Source organism: Moschus berezovskii, chromosome 12 (assembly GCF_049115385.1).
Source record: "Moschus berezovskii isolate FMDL1 chromosome 12, NW_MosBer_1.0, whole genome shotgun sequence".
Taxonomy (NCBI): Eukaryota; Metazoa; Chordata; class Mammalia; order Artiodactyla; family Moschidae; genus Moschus; species Moschus berezovskii.
The window spans coordinates 3,562,441-3,587,318 of NC_142471.1; the positions used below are offsets into that span (position 1 = coordinate 3,562,441).

Sequence of the window (24,878 nt, forward strand, 5' to 3'; positions counted from 1 at the left end):
ATGAGAGCTCTCCGGGACACTGCCCACCTCTTCTGCTGGGGGCCGTGCACCTCGGCTACTGCTTTCCACTAACCTGAGGGCCAAGGCAGGACAGCGCAAAGTGGGCCTGCTGAAGCAAGGTTTCAAGTTGGCTTAACTAGCATGAATCCTTTTATTCCCCTCTGGGTTCAACAGCAATCATCCTGGCAGGCTTTCTAACTCCAGCAGGGGTCCCAAAGAGACACACTGAACAAAGGTTAAATGGCTTTATTAAAGGCTGTTAATACAAAATACAACCAAGGTACAAGTAGTCAGTAAGAATTTTTCATTTTTGAAAATGTGTATCAAAGAACAGGCTGTTTTGACACCCACGGGGGTGCAATGGGGCTGGATGCCATGCCCCACTGTTCCCAAAGCAGGTGGCACCCCTAAACCCAGAAGGCAGAAGTGGGAAGGGATCCCAAGTGAAAGAACTGAGACTGGCTTCTAACTTCCTGGTGGAGATGTTGCAGTTACAGTCACCCAAAGCAAGACACTGAATCCTTGAGCTAAAACTCAGGCGCAGACAACAGAGCGGCCAAGATGAAGGAGGAAGGATGCAAAACCAAATTAGGCTTCAACTTAAAAGTGTGAATTTTTAAAATAATATAAACGTCTGGTTTTAGAAATGCCATCTTGATATGTGGCAAAAAAAAAAAAAAAAAAGGTGGCAAACCTGAGTTTAATTCTCCCTTACTTGGACATACCAAACATAGATTCCCAGGAGGATGGTGAAAGGCATTATCTTACCATGGACTGCCCAGGGTTCAGGGGAGAACCTGCAGTTCAGGCAGGATGGTGACCCACGAGCATGCGTCCTCCAGGCATCACCTCTCCCTCTCAAGTTTTCATTCTTTGCAAAGCAAAGCAACACAATTGCAGAACTCCCTCTAGGATTTCCCAAACTGTGATTTTACATTTAATCTCAGGAGGCTGTACCTTTATGAAACTTTAGACATTGTTACAGAGACCTGAATACCACTGGGTACTGGACCCCACATGATGATAAAAGAGGCAGAACCTTTCAATAATCCCCAAATCCCCTCAACTACCAGAACTGGATGGGAATACTGGGTTTTATAAGAAAATGGAAAAGAAATTAGAGTTCTCTCTCAAAAGAATAGATAGATCACCTTGGCTAACTGTCCCAGGACACAGATCCTTCTTTCTTGATATGCCAACACTAAGGAATGCAACTTCTGGACATCTTTTTTCCTTAAGCATGGGTTCTAAGATAATCCACTGCGCTCAAAGCTGGAAGTGGAGACAGGTGGCAAGCCCAGCTCTGAAACTCAGTAGTTAACCTTCAGGGCTGGTACCCAGCTGTGCAATTCCAGCTGGGATTTCTAGGAATCTTTCCCCCTCATCACCATGCTAGGAATCTTTTCCCTTGGATGTTTCAACTCTATTTAAACAGGGCAGAAAGAACTTGTGTTCACCACAGTACAGTCAGTCACCAGAGGAGGAAGGTCAAACTCAAGACCCCAAGGAGCCAAATGAGGTTTAGGGACATAATGCAATTGGCAGAAACCAGGCCAAAAGCTGGCTAGGCCACAGTTTTGGCAGAAACTGGGAAAAAAACAAGCTGCCATGGGCTTTAACTTTGAGCCAGATAAAATATTCTAGAAATAATTTCAGAATGTCATATGAAACAGAAAGGCATTTTAAAAAGACACACTTTCATACTGAAACCAGGTGCTCACTGGCAGGATTTGCAGGGATTAAGGCGTCAGGTGAGAACACAGTGAGAGGCAACATGGAGATCAGGCCAGGGCATGTATCACAGGCTCACACCACTTGTGGTCACTGGGCAGGGGCTCTCCTCTGACTCTACACCATCCCATCTTGGGTGGAGGACACCTTGGCCTTCTGCGTAGGCTCAGAGCTGCCCTAACCCGCCCCCCCTCCCCACCTCCCCAGCAGCAGAGACCACAGCAGGCAGCCAAGTCCACCTCCAGGAGATGCTGTTGCCATGACCACGAAGGTCTCCAGGGGGCGCCGCTGGGGCCACGCAGAAACGACTCCACTTCCGTCAGTGGTCAGGATTGAGGGAGGGTCCATCGTGACACAGCTTGACCAGTCCTTGGGATGAAGGACATACGCTGTCCCTGCCAGCTTCACACCAGAAGGTTCCAATGCAACTAATCAGAACAGCCTGATCTTCCAGCAATGCCTGTCATCTGTCCTGACTCCTGGAGATGCCCAGGACAGAAAACACCTAAAAGGTCAGTAAAGTAGCAAAGAACTTCCAAAGGGAAACTGGTACAAACCCAAGAAAAGCGGTAGCCCTATAACTGCAAAATCTAGATACAAAATCATGTAAAGTTAATACAAAACTTTAAAACATGCAACTTGTTAAATAAAGATGAAGAGTCTGAGTAAGTAGCATGGCAGGCAGTTTAAAGACGACCTCTGCCACGTGCCCATGATCCGTTTCCTGCAAGTGATGCAGAGTGAAGGGTGGCACGCGATACAGGGGCATGGCTTCCGCAGAGGAAGAGGCGTGGCTTCGCACGGGAAGCCGGACAGCGGGGGCTGCGGGTGTGGGCTTCAGGGGCAGGCAGGTCTCCCTGTGGTCACAGCGGGCGCCCAGCGCCATGACTACTGAGAACATCCTCGACAGCCACCCGTCAAAAGGAGCCCCGTGCATTTTTAAAAGGGTGGGGGCAGAGAGGAGGTGGGAATCACTCTATGACTTCTGTGACATGGTTGAGAAAACTCTTTCTCGAAGGAGGGAGAAAATTGGGTAGAGCTAGGGCACAGCTTTTATTTTTAAGATTTACTGAATCCCTCATGGGGTCGCAAAGAGTCAGACACGACTGAGCGACTGAACTGAACTGAAGAGTTTTAAAAAATTCCAGATGTAAAACTTATGTTATCATATTGTTGAAAATAGCACAGATATCTGTCTTACCAAAAAGGGAAAAATCTGGAGAGCTGGCCAAGGCAACATGAACCAGCTTCCAAATGATTCTGGAAAGAGTGGGAACGCTGCCCTTTTGTTTAATCTCCCCCTTCACCACACCACTTTGGAAAATACTTGGGGATTCTTGATTTGTTTGTTCTGTCTAATCCACTTTACCAGTTGTCCAGAAAATCAAATCCTGTCTTCAAGATGACATTACTTGAGCTGACCTGTAGAAGGGACAAAAACACCAAAGTAAGGCATGAGGCTTTTTTCAAGTCAGCACAATCTAAAAACAGCATCTCATTTAAAATGACCCAAATGAAACAGTGTACTTCCGTCTCAGAGGCTCCCTGACCTCAATTTGCCTCAGTGCTCGGAACCAGAAAATTAAATAAAGCTCAGTGCAAGCCAAACTCTGCCAGGATCCAACACGTATCCCTTTCTGTCCCCAGGCACGCCTGAGGGCAGCCTGTAGACCCCACCTGGTGAGAAAAGGAGAAAATGTATCTTTTCTATTTCTGAATGAGGGGCATGTAATTTAAATTTAGTCACCCGTGGAGTAAGAGAACAAGTTAGGAAGATAGTCTTTCTAATATGAAACACACATACACAGTGACAGACAAAACAAATTACCAAGTTGAGGGAGTGAAAAATAGGGAAAAAGGATATACAACTTCTTTCTTTCAGAAGTGTGGCAGGTTCTGGAGTGATTTTCCCTGACCCAGGACCATTCTTCAGGTCACAGCCTGCCCACTTACAAGACATGGGGTTGGTTTAAAGGGCCATCTGTGAGCTGATTCAGACACACTTTCACAGGCTTCCACCAGCCACCTGAGAGACCCTTCTGCTGGGTCTAACACAAGTACCTGTTTACCTGGTGGCTGCAGCCTTCCTGGGCAAGGGAGCCTTGAGCCTGCGCCCTCCACATGCTGCTGATGGAAGGCGCTGCCACAGAGGCAACAGAATTAATGGGCTAAGCAGCTCCCCTGAGGCAGGTCTCAGGCCTGTGCTGCCCCTCAGATTGAGCCAGAGCTTGAAAAGCCAAAGGGGTTCAGGCGTACATTCCTTGTTCTGGTTTCCTACCAGCGTTCTCAGTGCAGCAGCATTCCACTCTGTGCTCTGCAGTCAGAAATCAGTTCTTTCAGAGGATTTCATGGGCTCTGTCCCACATTCCACCCCACCCCCATAAACACTCTCCTGCACCTCTTTACAATTAAGATTCTCACATATCTTATATAAATGCTTCCCTCAGAGGAAGACCCCACTGCAGACTCAAGAGAGCAGTGGGCTTCCTGAGTCTGTGAGAGGGAACCACTGGGCAGGAAGGCAGCCTCAGGGCCAGCATCACAAGGCTGTGCTCCTGGGGGGCCCGGGGGCCTCCTTCACCCCATGGCCGTACTCCCTGCGCCTCCCTAGAGCTAAGCAAGCACTGCAGCCCATCCGGAAAAGCTCTAAAGGTCAGGAAGCGGTAAAGCTCGGGGACGTGCCATCCATCTCCATGAACAAAGCCTTGCTCATTGCCTCACCCAGGTCCACGAGTAGGCCACCATCTTCCCCCAGAAATGGCTCTCAGACGTGCCTTGTCCAAGTATCTCTTTGTTCATTATAAAACAATGTCTCAAAACCACAGGCTACCTCTGAAATAGCACTATCTGTTTATTTGGGCTTCCCTGGTGGCTCAGCAGTAAAGAATCCACCTGCAATGCAGGAGCCATGGGAGACGTGGGTTCAATCCTTGGATTGGGAAGATCCCCTGGAGGAGGGCATGGCAACCCATGCCGGTATTTCTTGCCTGGAGAATCCCATGGACAGAGGAGCCTGGTGGGCTACAGTCCACGGGGTTGCAAAGAGTCAGACACAACTAAAGTGACTTACTGTGCGCACATGTGCACGCACGCGCGCGCACACACAAACTTATTTATTTATTTATTTTGGATTTGGGTGATCCTTCAACACTAGCTCTGTTTAAAGTCCAAACTAAATATTTTCTTTTCTCTTTGCTGAATTTTCTCAAGTAACGAAGACCAGCTAACAAAAGTCAGTGCTCCACAACACTGGGAAAACATGGAGAAGCCACTCACACTGCCTGTTCTCTTGCAGGGCCCTTTCTTCACGACTCACTGCACCTCGGCAGTGAACCTCTCAGATCTTTCTTTTCCTTCTCCTGCATCCCCAGAAAGAAGTCCTTTCCTTAGGACTGCACTTGGGACACCTAACTCTGTTCTGCTTGGAAATGAGAAGCTGCCCATCACTACTGAAGTGAGTCTCCTGTGATCTACAAACAAGCACAGCTGCTCCTGGTGGATGTTTGGGGGTCCTGCCTGCTTCCCCATGTGCCCTCAGGACACCTGCAGCTCCTTTCCTCACCCACAGAGCAGCCCAGCCTCCCAGGCCCCTGCGTGGAGCTGGCATTCAAACCCCACCCACACTGCCAGCTTCCCCCTTGAGTCCTCTGCTCACTGCCCCCACGATCCTTCGTCACCTGCCCTCACACAAGCAGGGAAGGGCGGGGGGCATCTGAAGACACGACCACACAGCAGGCAGACAAGTCACGGCACCCAGAGAGGCTCACTGAACACATTTCCTGCATGTCTGTTGGTGGCCGAGCTGAGTGACAACCCAGCAGGCCGCCAAGGGATGGCAGAGGAAGAAGAAGGCATGGGCATCTGTGGCCCGCCCGCCCGCCCTCCCCTGTGAGGCAGCCCTCGTCCCTTCAGCAAGGAGACCCTGGCTGAAGCGGACCCACCTGAACAGGCACGGGTTCCAGGAACAGAGCATCCTCCATGTCCTCGGGAGAGGGGGGCTTTCCCATGGGCCCAGAGGAGCCGGCTTCGCCTGGGGGGCTGGCGCAGGCCTGGGCGGTCTGGGGCCTCTCACACTCCGTGCTGACGCTGGGAGCGGCCCGCTGCTCCTGGCACATGGGGCTGGGCTTCTCCGCCTTCGCCTCCCTGGCCCTTGGCACGGGCTCCTGCCGGTAACAGGCCGGCAGGACCTTCTCCCCTTTCTCCATAGACTTGATCTGGCTGGGGGTCAGAGACTGGAACTCGGCCTCGGGGCCCTCCCCGCGGGACCGCTCTGCGTTGATCTTCCAGAAGGACGCCTCCTCTTCCTTCCAGGCAGGACCCAGGGCGTCCAGGCTGGAGGACTTGCTGCCCTGCGGGGGCCGGAGGGCCTGCGAACCCTGAGGAGCTTTGGACGGTGGCCTAGGCTCGCCGGCGGTGCTGCAGCTCGGCTCTTGGATGGATAAGGAGGAGATGCTGAACTCCATCTGACTCTAGCGGGATGGGTGAGGGGAGGAGAAGTACAGCAACACCTTCAGTCAGCAGGATGGGTGTACCAGCCCAAACATCTCCCCAGGGGCAACCGAGCGCCTGCTGTCCCTCTGCTGGAACCGTCTGTCTGTCCTCAGCAGTGATTTGCAGGACTGCCATCACATCCCTGAGACACGGAGGAAGCTTTGAGAGCAAGGCCCTTCACTCTGGACGCTACAAACATCTGAGACCCTTGCCTCTGACTGACGAGTAAGGCCTCTGGTTGGTGAGCAGATCGCTCACCTGGCTTGTCAAGAGAGATTCCCACACCTTCCTGAGGAGGGTGACTGTCCTCTTGGCAACGACAAGGAAGGGCACACGGTCAGCATAAGAGCACTGCTGTGAGGGTCCAAACCCAGAACCAAGTCCCCACTCACAGGCCTCTTCCTTCCTGACCGATGACAGCCGGCAAGGGTGAAAACAATTCCAGCAGTCAGACCCTGCTTTCCTGGACTAAACCAAGAAAGACAAAGGCAGGCCTCAGTGCAGCTACAAAGATTTCACACACACCCCCACGCCCCTCCATCCCACACTCTGCCTTCATGCCTGTTAAGGACTGCATGTTTGTGTGCCTCAGATTCCTAAGATGAAGGCCTAACTTCCAAAGTTAGTATTTGGAGGCAGAGCCTGTAAGAGGTTTAGGTGAGGTCATGAGGGTAGAGCCCTCGTGACAGGATTAGTGCCCTTATAGGAAGAGACAGAGAGATGCTCGCTTTCTACCGCCTAAGGACACAGCGAGAAGACAGCCGTCTGCAGATCAGGAAGAGGAGTCTTCAGGACCAACCTGCTGGCGCTGTGACCTTAGACCCCTAGCCCCAGAACTGTGGGGAGTGGACGTCTGTTACTGGAGGCTGACAAGACAGGCTTCCTCTCCGGGGCTCTCCTCAGCGTTGCCCTGCTGCTCTCAGCCGATCCTGGTCCTGTGAGGTGGGGAACCCCCAAGGGCAGGGCCATACCCCACATCCAAGAGCCCCCCAGACACTGCCTTCTTCTGATCCTGCTAACCACTGAAAGCAGTAGGGCTGAGCTGGGCATACTCAGTCACGTCCAACTCCTTGCAACCCCGTGGACTCTAGCCCACCAGGCTCCTCTGTCCATGGGATTTCCCAGGCAAGAATACTGGAGTGGGTTTCCATTTCTTCCTCCAGGGGATCTTCCCAATCCAGGGACAGAACCCACATCTCTTGAGTTTCCTGCATTGGCAGGCGGATTCTTTACCATCGCACCACCTGGGAAGGCCAAGGTTGAGCTGTATGACCAACAAATTACTGGGTGGAAACCTAACCCCTCTGACAATAGTACACCCTGGAGGCTGTTCCCAAGTCCCACAGAGCAAGCGATCTGCTACCTCAATGACTCTAAAATCAATCGGGAACATTCCTCTCTACTTCTACTCTCGCATACATTCCCTTCTTCTTCTTTTTAAAATAAAGGTATCAGTTCTCAGACTTCAATACAGTACACTAACACATATATATGGAATTTAGAAAGATGGTAATGATAACCCTGTATACGAGACAGCAAAAGAGACACAGGTATATGGAACAGTCTTTGGGACTCTGTGGGAGAGGGTGAGGGTGGGATGGTTTGGGAGAATGGCATTGAAACATGTATATTATCATATGTGAAACGAATCACCAGTCCAGGTTCAACGCATGATACAGGATGCTCGGGGCTGGTGCACTGGGATGACCCAGAGAGATGATATGGGAAGGAGGGAGGTGCGAGGGGGGTTCAAGAAGGGGAACACGTGTACACCCAGGGCAGATTCATGTCAATGTATGGCAAAACCAACCAATATAATATTGTAAAGTAATTAGCCTCCAATAAAAAAATAAATAAATAAAATAAAGGTATCAGGACTTCCCTGATGGTCTAGTGGCTAGGACACCAAGTTCCCAGTGCAGGGGGTCTGGATTCAATCCCTGGTCAGGGAACTAGATCCCATAGGCTACAACTAAAAAGATTCCACATGCCACAACTAAGACCTGTCTCAGCCAAATAAATAAATATTAAAAGAAAAATAATAAAAGTATTAAAACTATATGCCAAAATTTGGGGAGTTAGAAAAAAACATTCATAAACGTTCACTCTTCCATAATCTCTCTTTTTGTGTTTTCGTGTCGTCTTTCTCAGACGTGTGCTCTGTGGCGCTGCGGTTCTGCTGTGCGTATGACTCGGGCACTGTTTTCTCGGGACTCAGAGCCATCCTCGGTGGTGGCCGTGGTCTTCGTGACCACTGGTTTTAAAAGAAATTCCATTCAGTGGCTGTCCCACCATCTACTTTCCCACTTTCTTCTAATCAGACAACTGGCTACTTCTAACTTTTGTTGTTATAATTAAGGCTGCCTTGAACATCTTCTTGTATATAGCTCGCCCCATTTGGAGTTCATTTAGTCAGATTTCCAGAAGTGAAGTACCAGGTTTAAACCTTTCTTCTGTCATGATTTTGGGTGCATACCAAATTTGTCAGGGGCTGCCTCCATTTTTAATGCTGTTCACTATATATCAGGGTAGCAATTGCAGCCACTGGTTCCCTATTAAAACATGGTTCTCTGTTACTTTAATACATACACATTCACTTAATAAATGGAGATTCCAATCTAGTTTTTATAAACAGCACTCTCCCAGGAGTCTCACCATTGCAACATGTGTGTCAGCACAAGGATGGAAATACTACTTTTCCCACAGAAGCTTGGAGACCTGAGCCCAGGGAGCTGCACATGTTCTATTTGGTTGAGACTCTTCCTCAAACCCCAGATTCTGATAGCCAGAGGACACCCTTCGAGATGATGAGGCCACAAGGAACTCTAGCTACAAGCACAGGCTGCACCGAAGCTCAGGGTTGTAAGATATAAAACCCACGAAACGACATCAACGCTCAGGTGCCGGGGCTCAGAACAAACGCAGATTCTGAGTGCACTCAGTGCACCAGACACAGTTTCCTTTCTTGGTGGGTTTTCATCTAGAAAGTTCTTATTCTACAAAGGAGAAAAATGGAGGTTTGGAGCAAACGAGTGAACTGTCCTACGTTACATAAGAGATTAAGAGACAGTCCATTAAGAGACTGTGTGGCTGGGTTTCCAACCTGGAGCAAGTGATTCTAGGCTTGCAGCTATGCTGGGCATCACATCATGTATAAAAAAGAAGTAGCTGCCATGGACAATGTCTTTATAAACACCAGAGATCCTCATATACAGCAGGATTTCTGTATGTCAGCAACCTAGTCTGATTTTTAGGTTTCTGAGGGAATCATTCTCAAACACTCCACATTTCCATGTGTGCGTGTGCATGCTCAGTCGTGTCCGACTCTTTGAGACCCCACGGACTGAAGCCCGCCAGGCTCCTCTGTCCATGGCAAGAGTACTGGAGTGGGTTGCCATTGCCTTCTCCAGGGGATCTTCTCAACCCAGGGACTGAACGTGAGTCTCCTACATTACAGGCGGATTCTTTACCGCTGAGCCACTTGGGAAGCCCACATATTTCCAAATTCCACAATAAAATATAGGGAGAATGTGGACATAGAGATGATGAGTTCTTTAAATATGCAAAGTGCTAAAAAAAGAAAAAACCACACAGCTTGGAATTGAGACTGAGAGAACTGAGTTGAGATAGATCTGGAAATTGTTGGGTAAGAAGAGTACTTATACTGAGCAGTTCATCAAACTTTAAGCTTTTTTAATATCAACATTTCTCCAGTGGGGAGAAGCCCCTGGAAGCCTGGGCTGAACACAAGTCTACACAGAGGGCAGCAGTGGGCCAAGCCAAGGACCCTGGGGAGGGAAGCCAAGGACTCTGGGGAGAGTGGCAGTGGCTCCAGGGCTGCTTCAGGCCCTCCATCAGGACACCCAAGCAGCACTGAGCCGGAAGTGACAAACTGCAATCCAACCACGGAGGCTTCCATGGCCCCTTGGGCCACCAGAGCCTCGTGACAGCTCCTCGGGGGAGGGTGACATCTGAGTAGAAGAGAGGGCCATGCTGAATTGGGGTGGCTAGCTGGTTTGGGGCGCTCTAAGGTGATTCATGGGGTCGCAAAGAGTCAGACACGACCGAGCGGCTGAACTGAACTGAAGGTGAAAATGGGAAAAATAAGAACTTACAGAAGAAATAAAGTTCTAATACAATTCAGCTTCTAAGTCTTTTTTTTTTAAGCAGGCATGTGTGGTTTTCTATCCTGCAAATAGAATTATGATCATATAGCCCCCTTTTAAGAAACAGTCCTCTTTGATCAGCTGCACTGGTGAGGGTCTCTTTCTTTCCCACTTCTCGCCCCAGAAGGCAAAGTTTTGTTGTTTGTGTTGAAAACACATGCCTGGGGACTTCCCTAGTGGTGCAATAGTAAGAATCCGCCTGCCAATGCAGGGGACATGGGTTTGATCCCTGGATATGGGTTCGATCCCACAAGCCACAGGGCAACTAAGCCTGCACACCCCAATTACTCAAGTCCACGTGCCCAGAGCCTGTGTTCCACAACAGAAGCCACTGCAATGACAAGCTGGCATGCCACAACAAAGGGCAGACTCGCCACAACTAGAGAAAGCCTGCAGGAAAAAAGAGCACTCAGTGCAGCCAAAAATAAGATAAAAAACAAAGTAACACGTGCCTGGTGGGAAGGGGTGGGGAAGGAAAAAGAAGAGGGACAGAGGGCCTTTTTCTCCCTAACTACAGTTCATCTTCCTTGGCTCCAAGACCCCAGAATACCAGCAAAACTGGACCAGGACACAGTGAAAAATGGGTCCAGGTCATTTTCAAAGACACTGTTGTCCGGGTCACACAGAAGCAGCACCTGCACCGCAGCTCCCTTTGTGCTTTAGACGAGGCGTCCTTGCTTTTGCTCCATGACTCCAGCGCCCTGGGCAGTCCTTCCCTCCCAGACGGGGACTCAGCCTGGCCTGTCTCCTGCGCTTTCGCCTGGGATGTCCCCCAAGCCCCAGGTCCACTTTAGAAGAGGCTTCTGCTCACTGGCTCAAAACCAGAGCCAAAACCAACCTTCTTCCCGGAACCTGCTCCTCTCAGTAATGGGCAAACACACCAATGACCCAACCCAAAACTGGGCTCTTTTCTTCTCCAGGAAAAACGGAGTAATGATTATCCTTCCCTCCCCGGACTGTGGTTTTAGACCAGACTTGGCACATAGTAAGTGCTCAATAAACGCAGGCTACTGGGCTCTGCTCCCCTTCTGCTTGGTCAGAGGTACCTCAGCTCCCTGGGGAGGTCAGTATCACCCTCTGGGCACTGGCCCCCTCCCACCTTCCTCTGGCCACCAGGGGCACAAGCCAAGTGCCTGCAGCTGGGACACGCAGGCAGTGTCTGTGCCCGGAAGTCAGTGAGACTCTGGAGCCCCATCCTGGCCCACTGTCAGGCGTGCAGTCTGAGTAAGACACTCCCTGCTGGGACATGGTATAGCCACTGTGCTATCCCATAGGCTCCCTGTGAGATCTCTGAGCTCACCTTTCCCCACACTCTTGAGGCTAGGAAAGGGGGTCTTCTGACACTGGAGTCAATCAGTGAGAAGGAGGGGACAGCCCAGCCTCGGAACCTGGCAAGCCAGCAGGGAGACCGCCTCCAGAGCCTGGGATGAATGCTAGAAAGTCAGGAAGCTCTTGTGCGATGTTCTCCGTCCTGGAAAAAAGTCAGTTTCTCCAGGTGCAGAGGAAGAGCTTTCAGGAACCCAGTAGCCACACCGAACTGGGTCCAGCAATGGGGTCCTCATGTAAAAAGCAGCCCAAGGTCAACAGCTCCCGATTCAGACAGCAAGCCCATGGGGACTCAAGCCCACGGTCTCACACAAGAGGACTGGGACGGGAGAGGTGGGAGTGTTCAGGAAGCCCTGTCCCCTCACACTGATGCTGAGGACCCCACCTGCAACCTCCCAGGTGATGGCGAGAGCCCAGGGCTGTGCACGCGGGGGGCTCACGCCAGCTGGGCCAAGCCTGGGTGTCAGCTGCCCATGTGGGGACCTGGGTCCCAGCTGGCCACGTCTGCTCTAAAAACAGAAAGACCACAACTGAGCCCAGGCTCTATTTTTACGCCCCACTCACTGGAGAGGAATGTGTAATATTTCAGTAACGGACGGTGCAGGCAGCCAAAACTAACTGTTTGGCTTGGCAGCCTGCGGCAGATCTAAACTGTTGAGACAAAGGCTGTAGAAACATTGTTAGAAAATATAATAGTTTACTAGAGCAAATCCTCATAAATTCACAAACCATTTAACATTTATCCTCCCCACCTCACCCTCCAAAGAAGGAAGAGGAAGAAGAGGGGAAGATACTAAAAGCTTAGAGTCTCACAATCAGCAGAACGACAACCTGGAGAAGAGCAGCAAGGCCGAGCCTCTGAGACTGGCGGTGTCAGACCCTCCAGGCAAGTGGGGCCTGTGGACAGAGCCTGGGACCACCCACCCCTGATCTCAAGGCCCTGGGTGTTTTCCCAGGGAGCCGGGCAGACAACGGGCAGTCCAGCTCCATTCCATCCAGCTGTTGGGCTCCATGGCAACGAGAGCCTAGAGAAAACCCCACAGATGCCCAAGAGGAGGTGGGTGTGAGGAGCTGCAGTCATCAGGTCATGCATGGGAAGAGCAGCCTCTGCCCTCCAGGTGCTTGTCACCTCACAGGGATAAGATGCCCCAGGAAAGACCAGTACCAACAGCACGAATGTGTGCCCGTCCAGTGCAGTGCTCCTCAGAGGGGACACGGGAGGGGGACGGCTGCAGCTCAGGGTGAAGGGTACAGTCTGGGCTCGGACATCCAGCCCACACACCTCACTCAGCCTTCAGTTTCCTCATCAGTAAAAGGGCGCGTTGTCGGGATTTGTCAAGGAAATGCCCCCGAGGTGGTCATCAAAGATCAGGGGCCTGTGGGAGCTGCCAGGCTGCTGAGATGACTGGGCAAACCATAAGGAACAGAATCTGCTCTAGGCCTGCAGGTGGGTTGGACCTGCATGGGGAAGGCAGGGGACTGGGCAGGCTGATGGCAGGGGCGGGGGGCTGGGCCAGGCACGGAAGCAGGAGACTTCGGGTCTGTGGGGCAGGGCTCAGGGCTGAAGGAGAGACCAGCAGGAAGGACCCTTGGGTTGAAGCAGGCTAGGCCCTGGGTTGAAGGGGCTGACAGGTTACTGCACCCATGAGAGTCTGGAAAGGTCAAGAGCAGGGGGCCACAGGTCCGCTCTGGATCTCAGGAAGGCAAGTGAGAGACAGCACAGGGGCATCGAGAAGAGGAGGGAGACTTCACTGCCGGGAAGAGACGGGGATCTCAGTGAGGAGCTTCAAGCAGGATTGTTGCTGTGATGGGGGGGTTGGTACGGTTCCATGGCCCGCTGCTTCTCAGAAACTTTGGGCTGGCAGTGAAGAGGGAGAGCCAGGCAGAGCCATAACTGGGAATCCAGGGAACCCTCCATGTACGGATAACCTGATGGAACACCCTTCTGTCCCCCGTGGGCAGGAGATGCCTGCAAGCCACAGGCAGATCCAAGCTCCAATCTCTCTTCATTGATTTCCCCTGCCTGCCAGTTACGGCCTTCTCTCAGCCCCGCTCTCCTGGCCCACACCAGGAGCAGGGACACTCACCTCCCGGGGCGGAAGACTTGGTCATGCCTGCAGTTCCCTGGTGTGGACCTCAGTGTATGGAGATGCTTTTGTGCCCAGGCATTTACTTCTCCTCCTGTAGAGGGGCTAGGAGGCCTCCCTACTGTGGGCATGGTCTGCGCTGACCGTTAGAGATCAAGGAGCTGATTCCCACCCAGCTTACTTACTCTCCCCAGTGAGGGAGTTGAACCTCAGGGGAAGAACTCGGGCAGACAGAAAGGAAAATTCCAGACAGCCTGGGGGAGGAAAGCACGGTGGGGGTTGGGGTCCCCAGAGTCCAGCTCCCCAGCGCCAGGGCCTGACCTGCCTCTGTAGGAGTCTCCTCTACACTCCCCAGCCCAGAGGGACTAGGAATGCCAAGAATCCTCTCCTCCCCTCTGTGGAACATTCCAAGGCTGAGTGTTTTCCTCTTGAAACCTCAGGAGCATGAGACAGGAATCCACCGTGAGGCCCTCCAGGCACCCTCTGCCCCGGCACACCTGCAAGGCTGACGGATGAGCAGAAAGACGACCAACGGCACCTCACCGGCTGCGACGGGAACTTCTGCCTCCGAGCCTCCCTTCCATGCGGAAGAGGCCCCAGGCCCGGCACAGCCTCTGAAGGAAGCAACCCAGGAGGGGAGGGCAGGCTAGAAGACTGAGCAGGAGCCAAGGAAGGTCGACGGTGCTTGCCCAGCATTAAGGCCTCTCCTGATCAGAGCTGCCTTTCAGGGACAGACGACTACTAGCTTGTCCGTCCTTGGCACGTCTCTGCAGAGGTCCTCTGCCACAAGCTAGCCTCAAGGAAGGAGCCTAGGCAGAGGTGCAAAAATTGGGAAGAAATCCAAAATCCCTGAGATTAACTCTGTGCCAGTCATGACCTTGGGTCAGGCTGACCCCAGCCTCAGCTAATCTCTTGGCGGCTGCTGACCAGGGATCGAACCTGTGCCCCTAAATTGAAAGTAGAGTCTTAGCCACTGGACCACCAGGGAAGTACCCCGTTCTGCAGTCAGAGCCGAGAAAGAGCTAGGCCCTGAGTGGCAGTCACTAAATGTCTGCAGAAGTGGCGGTCTAATGGTTAAGATTTTGTGCTTCCAATGCAGGGGGCATGGGTTGGATCCCTGGTCAGGGAATTAAGATCCCACATGCCGTGTGGCACGGCCAAAAAAAGAAAAAAGGGGAAAAAAGTCTGCCGAAGCGAACAGCTGCAGAAGTCATGAGATCATATCTACCAATGTGCATGCAGATATGTGTTAACTGCATAAGGGAAAATAACGAAAGGAGTGAGTGTGTCCCTAAAGCTGTCCTCCTGTCCCCAAATGCACTCATCCCCTTACTGGACTGATTTCTGAGAGCAAGTGATTACTCCTCTCTGAGTTTAAGCATAATGTCTGACCCAGAGTAGATGTATAATCAATGTCTACTGAATTTTTGAAAAATCAATGAATGGTGTCACAGAGACAGGAAGTAGAAGGATGGTTACCAGGGGCTGGAGGAGGCGGAAGCGGGGTTTCTGTTTATAGGGAACAGAGCTTTAGCTTAAGAAGATGACAGACTTCTGGAGACAGACCGTGGCGATGGCTGCATGACAGTGTGAGCTCACAAATGGTTAAGACGGTGCATTTTATGTCAGATATATTTTATAACAATTAAAATTTAAAAATAAAAATTTTAAAAATCAGTGGATGATAGACAATCAAATGAAATGATCTGGTGTGAGGGCTGTCAGAGCATGGAGTCTTAGATTCAAAACGGCACAAATTCTCTGCAGCTGTCCATCAGAAGCTGCAATATATGTCCTCAAATCCCAAACCTGAGCTGGACTAGGCCTCAATTAGACCAGCAGAACAAAGCACAGGGGACACTTTGATACCCAAGCCTAAGCCTGGAAGGCCTTGTCGGCCTGCACTCTCACCCAGGGGAACTCTTCAGCTGCCATGTAGCTCACTGGATACACGTGGCCCCAGCAGAAAATGGAAGAGAGGCTATCCTCGAGCAGCTGGCTCCCATTAGCTGTCTGGTAACAGGTCCACGGAAAATCCAGCAGAAGAACAGTCTGGCTGATCCCTGCCCAGAACACTGGCCCACAGAATCAGGAGCAAAGAAACAAACGTTTCAAGCCACGAAGCAGTGGGGTGTCTGTCATATATCAAAGATTTCAAATGATGAAGGGCCACCAGACCTGCAGTTGGAGGTCTGGCTAGCCTGCTCTGGCTAACCTGCCTCCTGCAAGCAGCTCTCCAAAGAAGTTCTCATGAGTCTTTAAGTCCTAAGGAAGAGTGTGACAACTCAGGGAGGCAGGCACTTGACTTTTGGCTGGGGAGAGGTGACTGTGGAACGCTGACTGGTAAGGACAGGGTAGGGGTGCGGTCCTTTGCTCCTTGGAACACTTTCTGTTACTTCTACAACGTTCTGACTTTAAACCACATAAGTTTGATTTTGAGAGCTCAAACAGACGATCTACCAGTTCATGAAATAAGCTGGTTCTCTCACTGGAAGGGAACATGAAATGGAATTCTGAGCCACAAAGACTATACCTTTTACTGAAAAGTTACAAGTTAAAATGGGCAAAACAAATCGACGTGACTCTACCAAGCCTTCTCGATTTACGCAGGTCCCCAGGAGACTGGATGCCATCTGTGACAATTAACACCAGCACAAGTGTAACCCATGCTGGATTACGTCAGCACACTTTGTTCTAGAGACCTTTTCCAGGCACCTGTTCCCACACAGAGCCTCATTCACAGCAGCTGCCCCACGCGCTGCCCCATCCTTGTCCCAGAACGTCATCTGCATTGTGTTAGTAACAGAAGAAACAGCCCATCCCACAAAGGGCCGACTGGGCAACATTTAACAAGCTAAATTCTTATGCGAGCAGATATCCTCAGGGGAGTACAATGCACGCAGGGCTCTGGGCATTTTAACTAACTCAGTCTCTCGGTCTTCATCACCGAGACGTCATGAAACCTATGGCCCAGTCCTGGAACATCTGTGCTGCCCTCTGTGGCCCTGTCCACCCCGACCTGCAGACTGCCCATCTGCCTGTTACTGGACGTCATCTATAGGATTAGTGCTTCTCAGGTCCCCACCTGAGGGACCCACAGAAAAGGAACAGTGGTGGCCCTGATGAATGCCAATGTGGCGACGTACTTTCCACCCATCTCCAACTTCCTCTGCCCTGTTACTGGACAAGGGATTTGTTGTTGGATTTCAGAGCTCTGAAACTGCAATTCCAGGCTGCTCCTCCATATCCCTGGCTCCCTCCCACCCGCCCTCGGCCACCCCTTAACCAGTGTCCATATCCTGAAGGATTCAGCTTCCAGGCACAACTCTGTCGCTCCCCCTGCCCTCTGTTTAGACTTAGATTATTCATCTGCCTCAGAAATTCAAATAAAAATAAAAAGACACACAGGATGCAGATGTCTGCATCTTTATTTTTAGGACGTTTAGGACCCATCATTCTGGTTCCCTGAAGGCAGGAGTCTGTGCTTGCTGAATGAACATGTTCATCTGCGTTAATGGAAAGTATTCTCAAAGCCACCTCCTAACTCTCACATGAGAGTCGCCCTGACTGTCACAGGCTTCCTCATCCCAGGGCATCGCATCACTTGGGGCAGTCAGCACCGGTTACAGCACCACCTGTGGGCAAGGACGCCAGCCGTCCGGGTCTGCCGAGGCCCTTGTCAAGTCCGTCATTTATTCTTAGACGCAGACTCCCATGCGAGGACTGCTCAGACTTGAGTCACTTGCAGACCCTCTCATTGCTTCATCCCACTCTGACCCACCCTTCCTACAGCCCCGTGGAGGACATTTCTACTGGGATGAACAAGTGTAGGGACAAGAACAAGCCCCTTAAAGTATCAGTGATTGAAAGCCCTGATCTGACCTCAAGTCTAAGCCCTAGTCCAGGCACTGAGCCATTATGGTCACCTCCATCATGCAAAGGACCCTCCAACACACAGCAGCAAAAGTTCTAGAATTCAGAGAATCCTGGTCTTTTTCCTTAGATTTGAGACACCTACCTTTTGGTCATTTTGCTACTTATTAATGCACTTGTTCTGGGACAACTAGGGAGAATGGGGAAATAGATCAACCCAGTGAAGCTTGATACTCTTAAGCAACTTCGTCAACGATAACACTGCTAGCAATGAATGAATGACTGGACACCGGCATTCAGGGACCCAGGCTGGGTTGTCCATGTGTATCCACTGGCTATTCCAGCTTCACAAGCTACAAAGCACAGTCTCTCCCTCTTCTCTTCCACACTCAGGACTCTCTGCCTTAGAGCTGACTCTTCCAGGCAATTCTGATGGATCTGCACTCTTGCCCCTACATCACCCAACTTGCTCTCTCTGTTGCCCTTCTGATTTCATTTTAATAAAAGCTGCTCTTATCCCACCCCCACCAAAAACTTCCCTCAAAGCTTTGTCATATGGACCCTTGTGCCACCAACGCCCTCACTTTAAATCCATCACCAAACCTAGCACCTAACCTGGCACAGGCCCCGCCCACCTCCTCTCCTTTCCTACCAGCAGGGGGTGCATCTGACCTCCTACTTCTGAAAGGAAAATACCTAACCACATCACTTTTTATAAAAGATAAACAAATCTAAATTTAATCCAACTTACCCTTGTTTCCCAGGAGAAAGGGGCAGAGTGCTCATCTTGCCAAGTTATGTCCTGAAATAAAAATTCAAGAATAAATCTGAAATCCAAACCCAAACATACCCTGTGCAAACAACCACCCAAGGCCATGGAGGAACCAAAAGTTAGGAAGAATCCCAACTCCTGGCTCTGAACAAGCCTGATGTCATCACACTCTGCAGAGAATGTGTTGACCTTCTGGGTCAGGCTTCCCATCACTCTGCGGGCCAAGGCAGCCAGGCACGCCTGTCCCCTGCCAAACAAATATTAGATGGACACCTGGGAATCCCAGGACAAACTTGGTGACAGGGAAGCTGAGCAGAAAGGGAACAGGGCTTCTGGGCTCAGGTCTCGGCCCTACCAGTGATTAGCCACGTGGCCGGGGGATGATGACTTAACCTTTTGAGCCTCAGTTTCCTCATCTGTAAAAGGAGAATCACACTTGCCTTGCAGGGTTGTTGTGAGGATTAAATGAGGTCACATATGAAAGGAATGCTTTCGAACACATTGGCAAAGACCCTGATACTGGGAAAGATTGAGGGCAGGAGGAGAAGGGGACAACAGAGGATGAGAAGGTTGGATGGCATCATTGACTCAAGGGACATGAGTTTAAGCAAATTCTGGGAGATGGGGAAGGACGGGGAAGCCTGGCCTGCTGCAGTCCCTGAGGTCTCAAAAGAGTCACACACGACTTTGTAACTGAACAACCATGAAAAGAATGTCAGAAAATTATTTGCAGTCAACATCAGTATCCAATTTTTAAATTGAACCCCACCCACAATCCTAATAAGTGCCTCCCAGAAATGTGAAAGGCAATGATCAGCAAGTCAATGAATAAAATGCAATTATAATAAAAACTCAGAATCATTCTGACCCTCACAAGCAGAACAGTATAAAAGGAGCCCTTCAAAATAGTCATCTGACCTTGGGTCCACCAGCCTAAACAAAAGCTTATAAAAACCTCCTTCCCCTGGCTACTTCTCCACCCTTCCACCTGCATTCCTATACCAGCAAATGTCTCACCTGTGCCCAGCTTCTATTGGGGATCATGTTTTCTGAACCAAAAACTGTGATATCTTGGGCGATCCAGACTGAAAATGGGATTAAATCATTGAATTGCGGCTGTCCTTGCATAAAGCACCACCCCAGGTACATGGTGTCTTCCCACCCAGAAGCACTCCCTGCCCCTAGAGGTAGGTTACCTGGCTCCCCCTCCTCCAGGAGGCGACCCAGTTCTGCAAAGGGCCCACTTTTGGTAGTACAAACTCCATCCCCAGCCTCAGTCTCTAAACTATGTCTCCTATCACTCCTGACTCTCAGGCAAAACTTCTGAAAACGTGAGGCAACATGGGCCACTGTGTTCCCACTGTGCAGTTAAGTCCACATTTACGCCTCAATTTACAAACTGTGTCCCTCCAAAAGTAGAAATGTGAGTTAACAAGTCTCAGCTAAAGGGGCCGTGAGTCCAGGAATGTGTGGTCAAGAAGTGGGAGAAAACTGTAGTTGAGCTAAATGACCTGAAAGTCCTTAAAATTCTATGATCTCAGGACCCTCTAAGTTCCTCTTAGAAGCAATACAACAAGAAAGACTTTGTTTGTCAGATGGGAAAAATAAAGGAGGCTGATGGAATATTCAGTTCAGTTCAGTTCAGTCGCTCAGTCGTGTCCAACTCTCTGCAACCCCATGAATCACAGCACGCCAGGCCTCCCTGTCCATCACCAACTCCCGGAGTTCACTCAAACTCATGTCCACAGAGTCGGTGATTCCATCCAGCCATCTCATTCTCAGTCGTCCCCTTCTCCTCCCGCCCCCAACCTTTCCCAGCATCAGAGTCTTTTCCAGTGAGTCAACTCGTCACATGAGGTGGCCAAAGTATTGCAGTTTCAGCTTTAGCATCAGTCCTTCCAAAGAACACCCAGGATCGATCTCCCTTAGAATGGACTGGTTGGATCTCCTTGATGGAATGTAAGTCCCCTTTATTCTAGATTTGGACCAGTGAAAAAAGGACAAAGGGAAACCAACTGGCAAATGTGTTCCCTCTGTCTGGAGGAGGGACAACCCAGTGGCCACCTCAGGGGACAGAGGAGGTGCATGGAGATTCAGTGGATAGGCAAAGACAGAGCAGGGAGCAGGATCACTGGCTAAAAGCAGGACACATCCCTTCTCATGTGATACGATCAGTTCAGTTCAGTTCAGTTCAGTCACTCAGTCGTGTCCGACTCTCCGCGACCTCATGAATCACAGCATGCCAGGCCTCCCTGTCCATCACCAATCCTCTGAATATTAATTATGCAGCTTGAGTCCCTTTGAAATCTGCAAAGAACAGAGTAAGAAGGTTTGGGGGTTTGGAAGGTGAATGAGTGCAAGACTCTTAGGAACAACGTTCTTCTCTATTTTTTCAGCTTTTTTCTACAGTAATCCTGGCCTATCTTCTCCCCTACCAATATACATATACAAGTTATAAATGTATTCCTCCTTAGGTAATTTTGTGAATGAAAGAAATAATGAAGATGAAAAAACAATATTACATGAAATAAAGAAAAAAAAATTGAACAGGAGTAAAAGAGGGAACCAATGAAATACGCTTTCTATAACAATGCTTCATTTGAGCTATATTTGATCATTCTCGTTCATACTGTATACTTTTAAAAGAATTATTCCTCATAATACCTTGATGAAGAATTTGGGAAACAGTAAATATATTTTATAAAATCTGATAAACATGAAAGGAAAGTCTTATTGGTAGTCATCTCTGATTGACATGGATAAGATGTCTAAAATTTGTATATGTACTCATGGAGTAATAAAGAATTAGCTATTGTTTAAAAAAAGACTCTTAGGAGCAAAAATGTAGCCTGGAGCATGGTAAGCATGCTCCAGTGGCTGCAGTCCATGTTGGCTGAAATTCCAAAAGGGCTGAAGACAGACGGCCACCCTGTGATTTCTCCACAACCTGATGTCAAGTCAATAATCTTTTGTTTGCGCCAGCAAGAAACTGAGTCAAGGGGCAAATTCCTTAGATTTCTGCAGCTCCAAGCTCATAAAAAAATAATAAAGCACTTAACAAAAATAAACACGCCAAACAAAAATGCGATTGAAGCTCTGCCGTCAGCCACTGGCTGGCTGCAGACCCCAGCCACAAGCAGCGCTGGCAGCAGGCGCGGCTCTCCGGCCACTGGGCGCACGGCGGCATCAGAACTGCAAGGCTCTGAATGCATTATATGACTCGGACGATACGACATTCTGGAAAAGGTAAAGTTATGGAGACAGTAAGAAGATCAGTGGTTGCCAGGGTTAAATGGAAGGAGGGATGAGAAGGCACAGAAGGTTTTTAGGACAGTGAAACTACTCTGTACATACTGTAACGGTGGATACTCTTCTCAAAACCCAGAATGGACAGCAGCAAGAGTAAACTGCAGTGTAAACTATGGACTCAGGGCAATAATGGTATGCAGGTTCATCCACTGTGGCAAATGTCCCACTCTGGCGGGGCACGCTGGTATTGGAAGAGGCTGCGCATGTGTGGCGGCAGGGAGTGTGCCAGAAATCTACACTTTCTACTCATTTTTGCTGGGAACCTTACATTGCTCTGAAAATTTATTTTTCAAAATAAAAGTGACCCCTCCCCACTCCAAAAAAAAAACCTGACAAGGGTAACAAATACTAAAAAGATCATTTCCTAACTACTTTAGCCTGCCTTGCTATATCTCTGCTCCTGACATTATTTATATCCATTGTACCTGCAAGACAGAAAGTGTGTCTGTAACAACACACAGTGGGGTTGCTGCACCTCCCTGACTGGCTCTGATTCCGTAAGCTACCTTGGGGCTTGGACAGCACCTAGGGGAGCATCTCCATGGCAACCAGCGGGTGCTCCACAGCAGGGCTGCTCCCCTCACTGCCCTGACGTCAGATGCTGAACATTTCCCAACACAGCACAAGCTGCAATCAATACCAGAAACCCTGAAATTCACCATATTCTACTCTAAATGCAATTTTCACTATTAAAATTTTTAAGGATTTTGGTCATCTTGCCTTTGAAATTATCTAGTAACTCATCTAGAATGGTTGGTTTCTCTGTAAAAGTCATGGCTATTCCAAAACTATTCTAAAGTGAGAAACTCTGAACTTAAAATTCATTTCAAAGGTGAAATGTTAGAAATATTAGCCTTTCCTCTATGACGGGATACTGAGTCATTTCTTCTTTTATAACTTCCTTCCCAACCTCAGAGCCAGTGAACTTCATTTCATCTCCAGTGTGGGGGGGCAGCACCTGTGGATGGCAGTGTCCACAGTGGATGACCGTCGGCCGGGCCCAGAGGCCAGCCTAAGGAAGCGGGGCCAGGAGCACGGGCATTACAAAGCAACTCTGAGCTTCCCCTCCACAAAACTAGGTCACTAGCAGCCGGCAGATGTGCCTTTCCTACAACAGTCAAAAGAAGTACTTCGGAGACCCCTGAAGCTCTCGGAGAGTCTTGCTTCTGAGTCTCCAGGCCTCACTGAGGGACAGGCTGGGAACCACTCTGCAACCTGAAAAAACCGCACCTTTCTGCAGATGCCCTCTCTCTGGCATATCTGTCCCAGGTAGCCTGAGGGCATGGCCACTTCCTAGGTCCTTACTGGTCTTGGGTCCATGTTTGTGCCATTCATAGACACCAGATTCAAGGCTCTCTAAAGAGCACTCTCAGCTTAAAGGTTTCAGATCTAGCTGTAAATCAGAATCACCTAGGGTGCTGTTTTAACAGGCAGAAGCCGTGGGTCCCACCTGACATAGTTACAGAAAACCAACAGCTCCCTGTGTATGTGTGCTCAGTCATGTCTGACTCTGCAACCTCATGGACTGTAGCCCGCCAGGCTCCTCTGCCCATGGGGATTCTCAGGCAAGAATACTGGAGTGGGTTGCCATGCCCTCCTCCAGGGGATCTTCCTGACCCGGGGATTGAACTTGTATCTCCTGCATTGTATCTTCTGCATTGGCAAGCGGATTCTTGACCACTGTTGCCACCTGGTTATGATCCAGCAACTCCCTAAGTCATTCTAATGCAGCTGTTCCCATGGGCAGCTCACCTACTTCAGTCCTCCACAGGACACCTGACTCCCGCTTCTCACAGAGGCACCTGGCCACACAGGCTGCACGTGCTGACCTCCAAGGCTCAGGCGTTCCACCTCTCTGCCCAGGCCACCCCACCTATAGAGGTGGCCTCAGTCAATACTGCTACATGGCTCTCATTGTTCCCAAGTAAGGACTTCTAGTAAACCAACCTGGATGCCAGCTGCTCTCACAAGAGGCCCGTGGTTTACAGGGCTGGCTCTCACCTACCCCACTTTGAAGCAAGCAAAACCATACTCTGTGTCATCAGTATAATAACCAAAGCAAACAGTCTCCTAAACACCACAAGGCTCAGCAAAATCACATCTAAACGCTGCTAAAGAAATATCAATAACCTCAGATATACAGATGACACCACCCTTACGGCAGAAAGCAAATCACCTCTAAAGGCCTCAGCAAATCACGTCTAAAGGCTGCTTTAGAGATAAGAAAGCCTCCCTCAATGATCAATGCAAAGAAATAGAGGAAAGCAATAGAATGGGAAAGACTAGAGATCTCTTCAAGAAAATCAGATACCAAACAAACATTTCATGCAAAGACGGGCACAATAAAAGACAGAAATGGACCTAATAGAAGCAGAAGATATTAAGAAGAGGTAGCAAGAATAAAGAACTACACAAAAAAGATCTTCATGACCCAGATATCCACGACGGTGTAATCACTCACCTAGAGCCAGACATCCTGGAATGCAAAGTCAAGTGGGTCTTAGGAAGCATCACTACAAACAAAGCTAGTGGGGGTGACAGAATTCAAGCTGAGCTATTTCAAATCCTAAAAGATGATGCTGTTGAAGTACTCCATTCAATATGCCAGCAAATTTGGAAAACTCAGCAGTGGCCACAGGATTGGAAAAGGTTAATTTTCCATCCAATCCCAAAGAAAGGCAATGCCAAAGAATGCTCAAACTACCGCACAATTGCACTCATCTCACATGCTAGTAAAGTCATGCTCAAAATTGCTCAAGCCAGGCTCCAACAGTACATGAACTTCCAGATGTACAAGCTGGATTTAGAAAAGGCAAAGGAACCGAGATCAAATTGCCAACATCTGCTGGATCATCAAAAAAGCAAGAGAGTTCCAGTAAAACATCTACTTCTGTTTTATTGACTATGCTAAAGCCTTTGACTATGTGGATCACAACAAACTGGAAAATTCTTAAAGAAATGGGAATACCAGACCACCTTACCTGCATCCTGAGAAATCTGTATATGGGTCAAGAAGCAACAGTTAGAACTGGACATGGAACAACAGACTGGTTCCAAATGGGGAAAGGAGTACATCAAAGATATATATTGTCACCCTACTTATTTAACTTATATGCAGAGTAC

The 24,878-nt window shown here is 49.6% G+C and overlaps 1 protein-coding gene across 1 annotated transcript in view; it reads right to left on the reverse strand.

The window, feature by feature from the left end:
- Positions 1-231: 231 nt before the first annotated feature.
- Positions 232-24,878, reverse strand: part of C12H1orf198 (chromosome 12 C1orf198 homolog) — a 35,098-nt gene continuing 10,451 nt past the window's right edge. The window contains exons 2-4 of the mRNA XM_055425832.2: positions 18,426-18,476; positions 5,673-6,200; positions 232-3,153 (exon numbers count right to left, since the gene is read on the reverse strand). Of these exons, the coding sequence (XP_055281807.2) occupies positions 3,097-3,153; positions 5,673-6,200; positions 18,426-18,476 (636 nt within the window). The 3' untranslated portion in view covers positions 232-3,096. The remainder of the gene's footprint in view (positions 3,154-5,672; positions 6,201-18,425; positions 18,477-24,878) is intronic.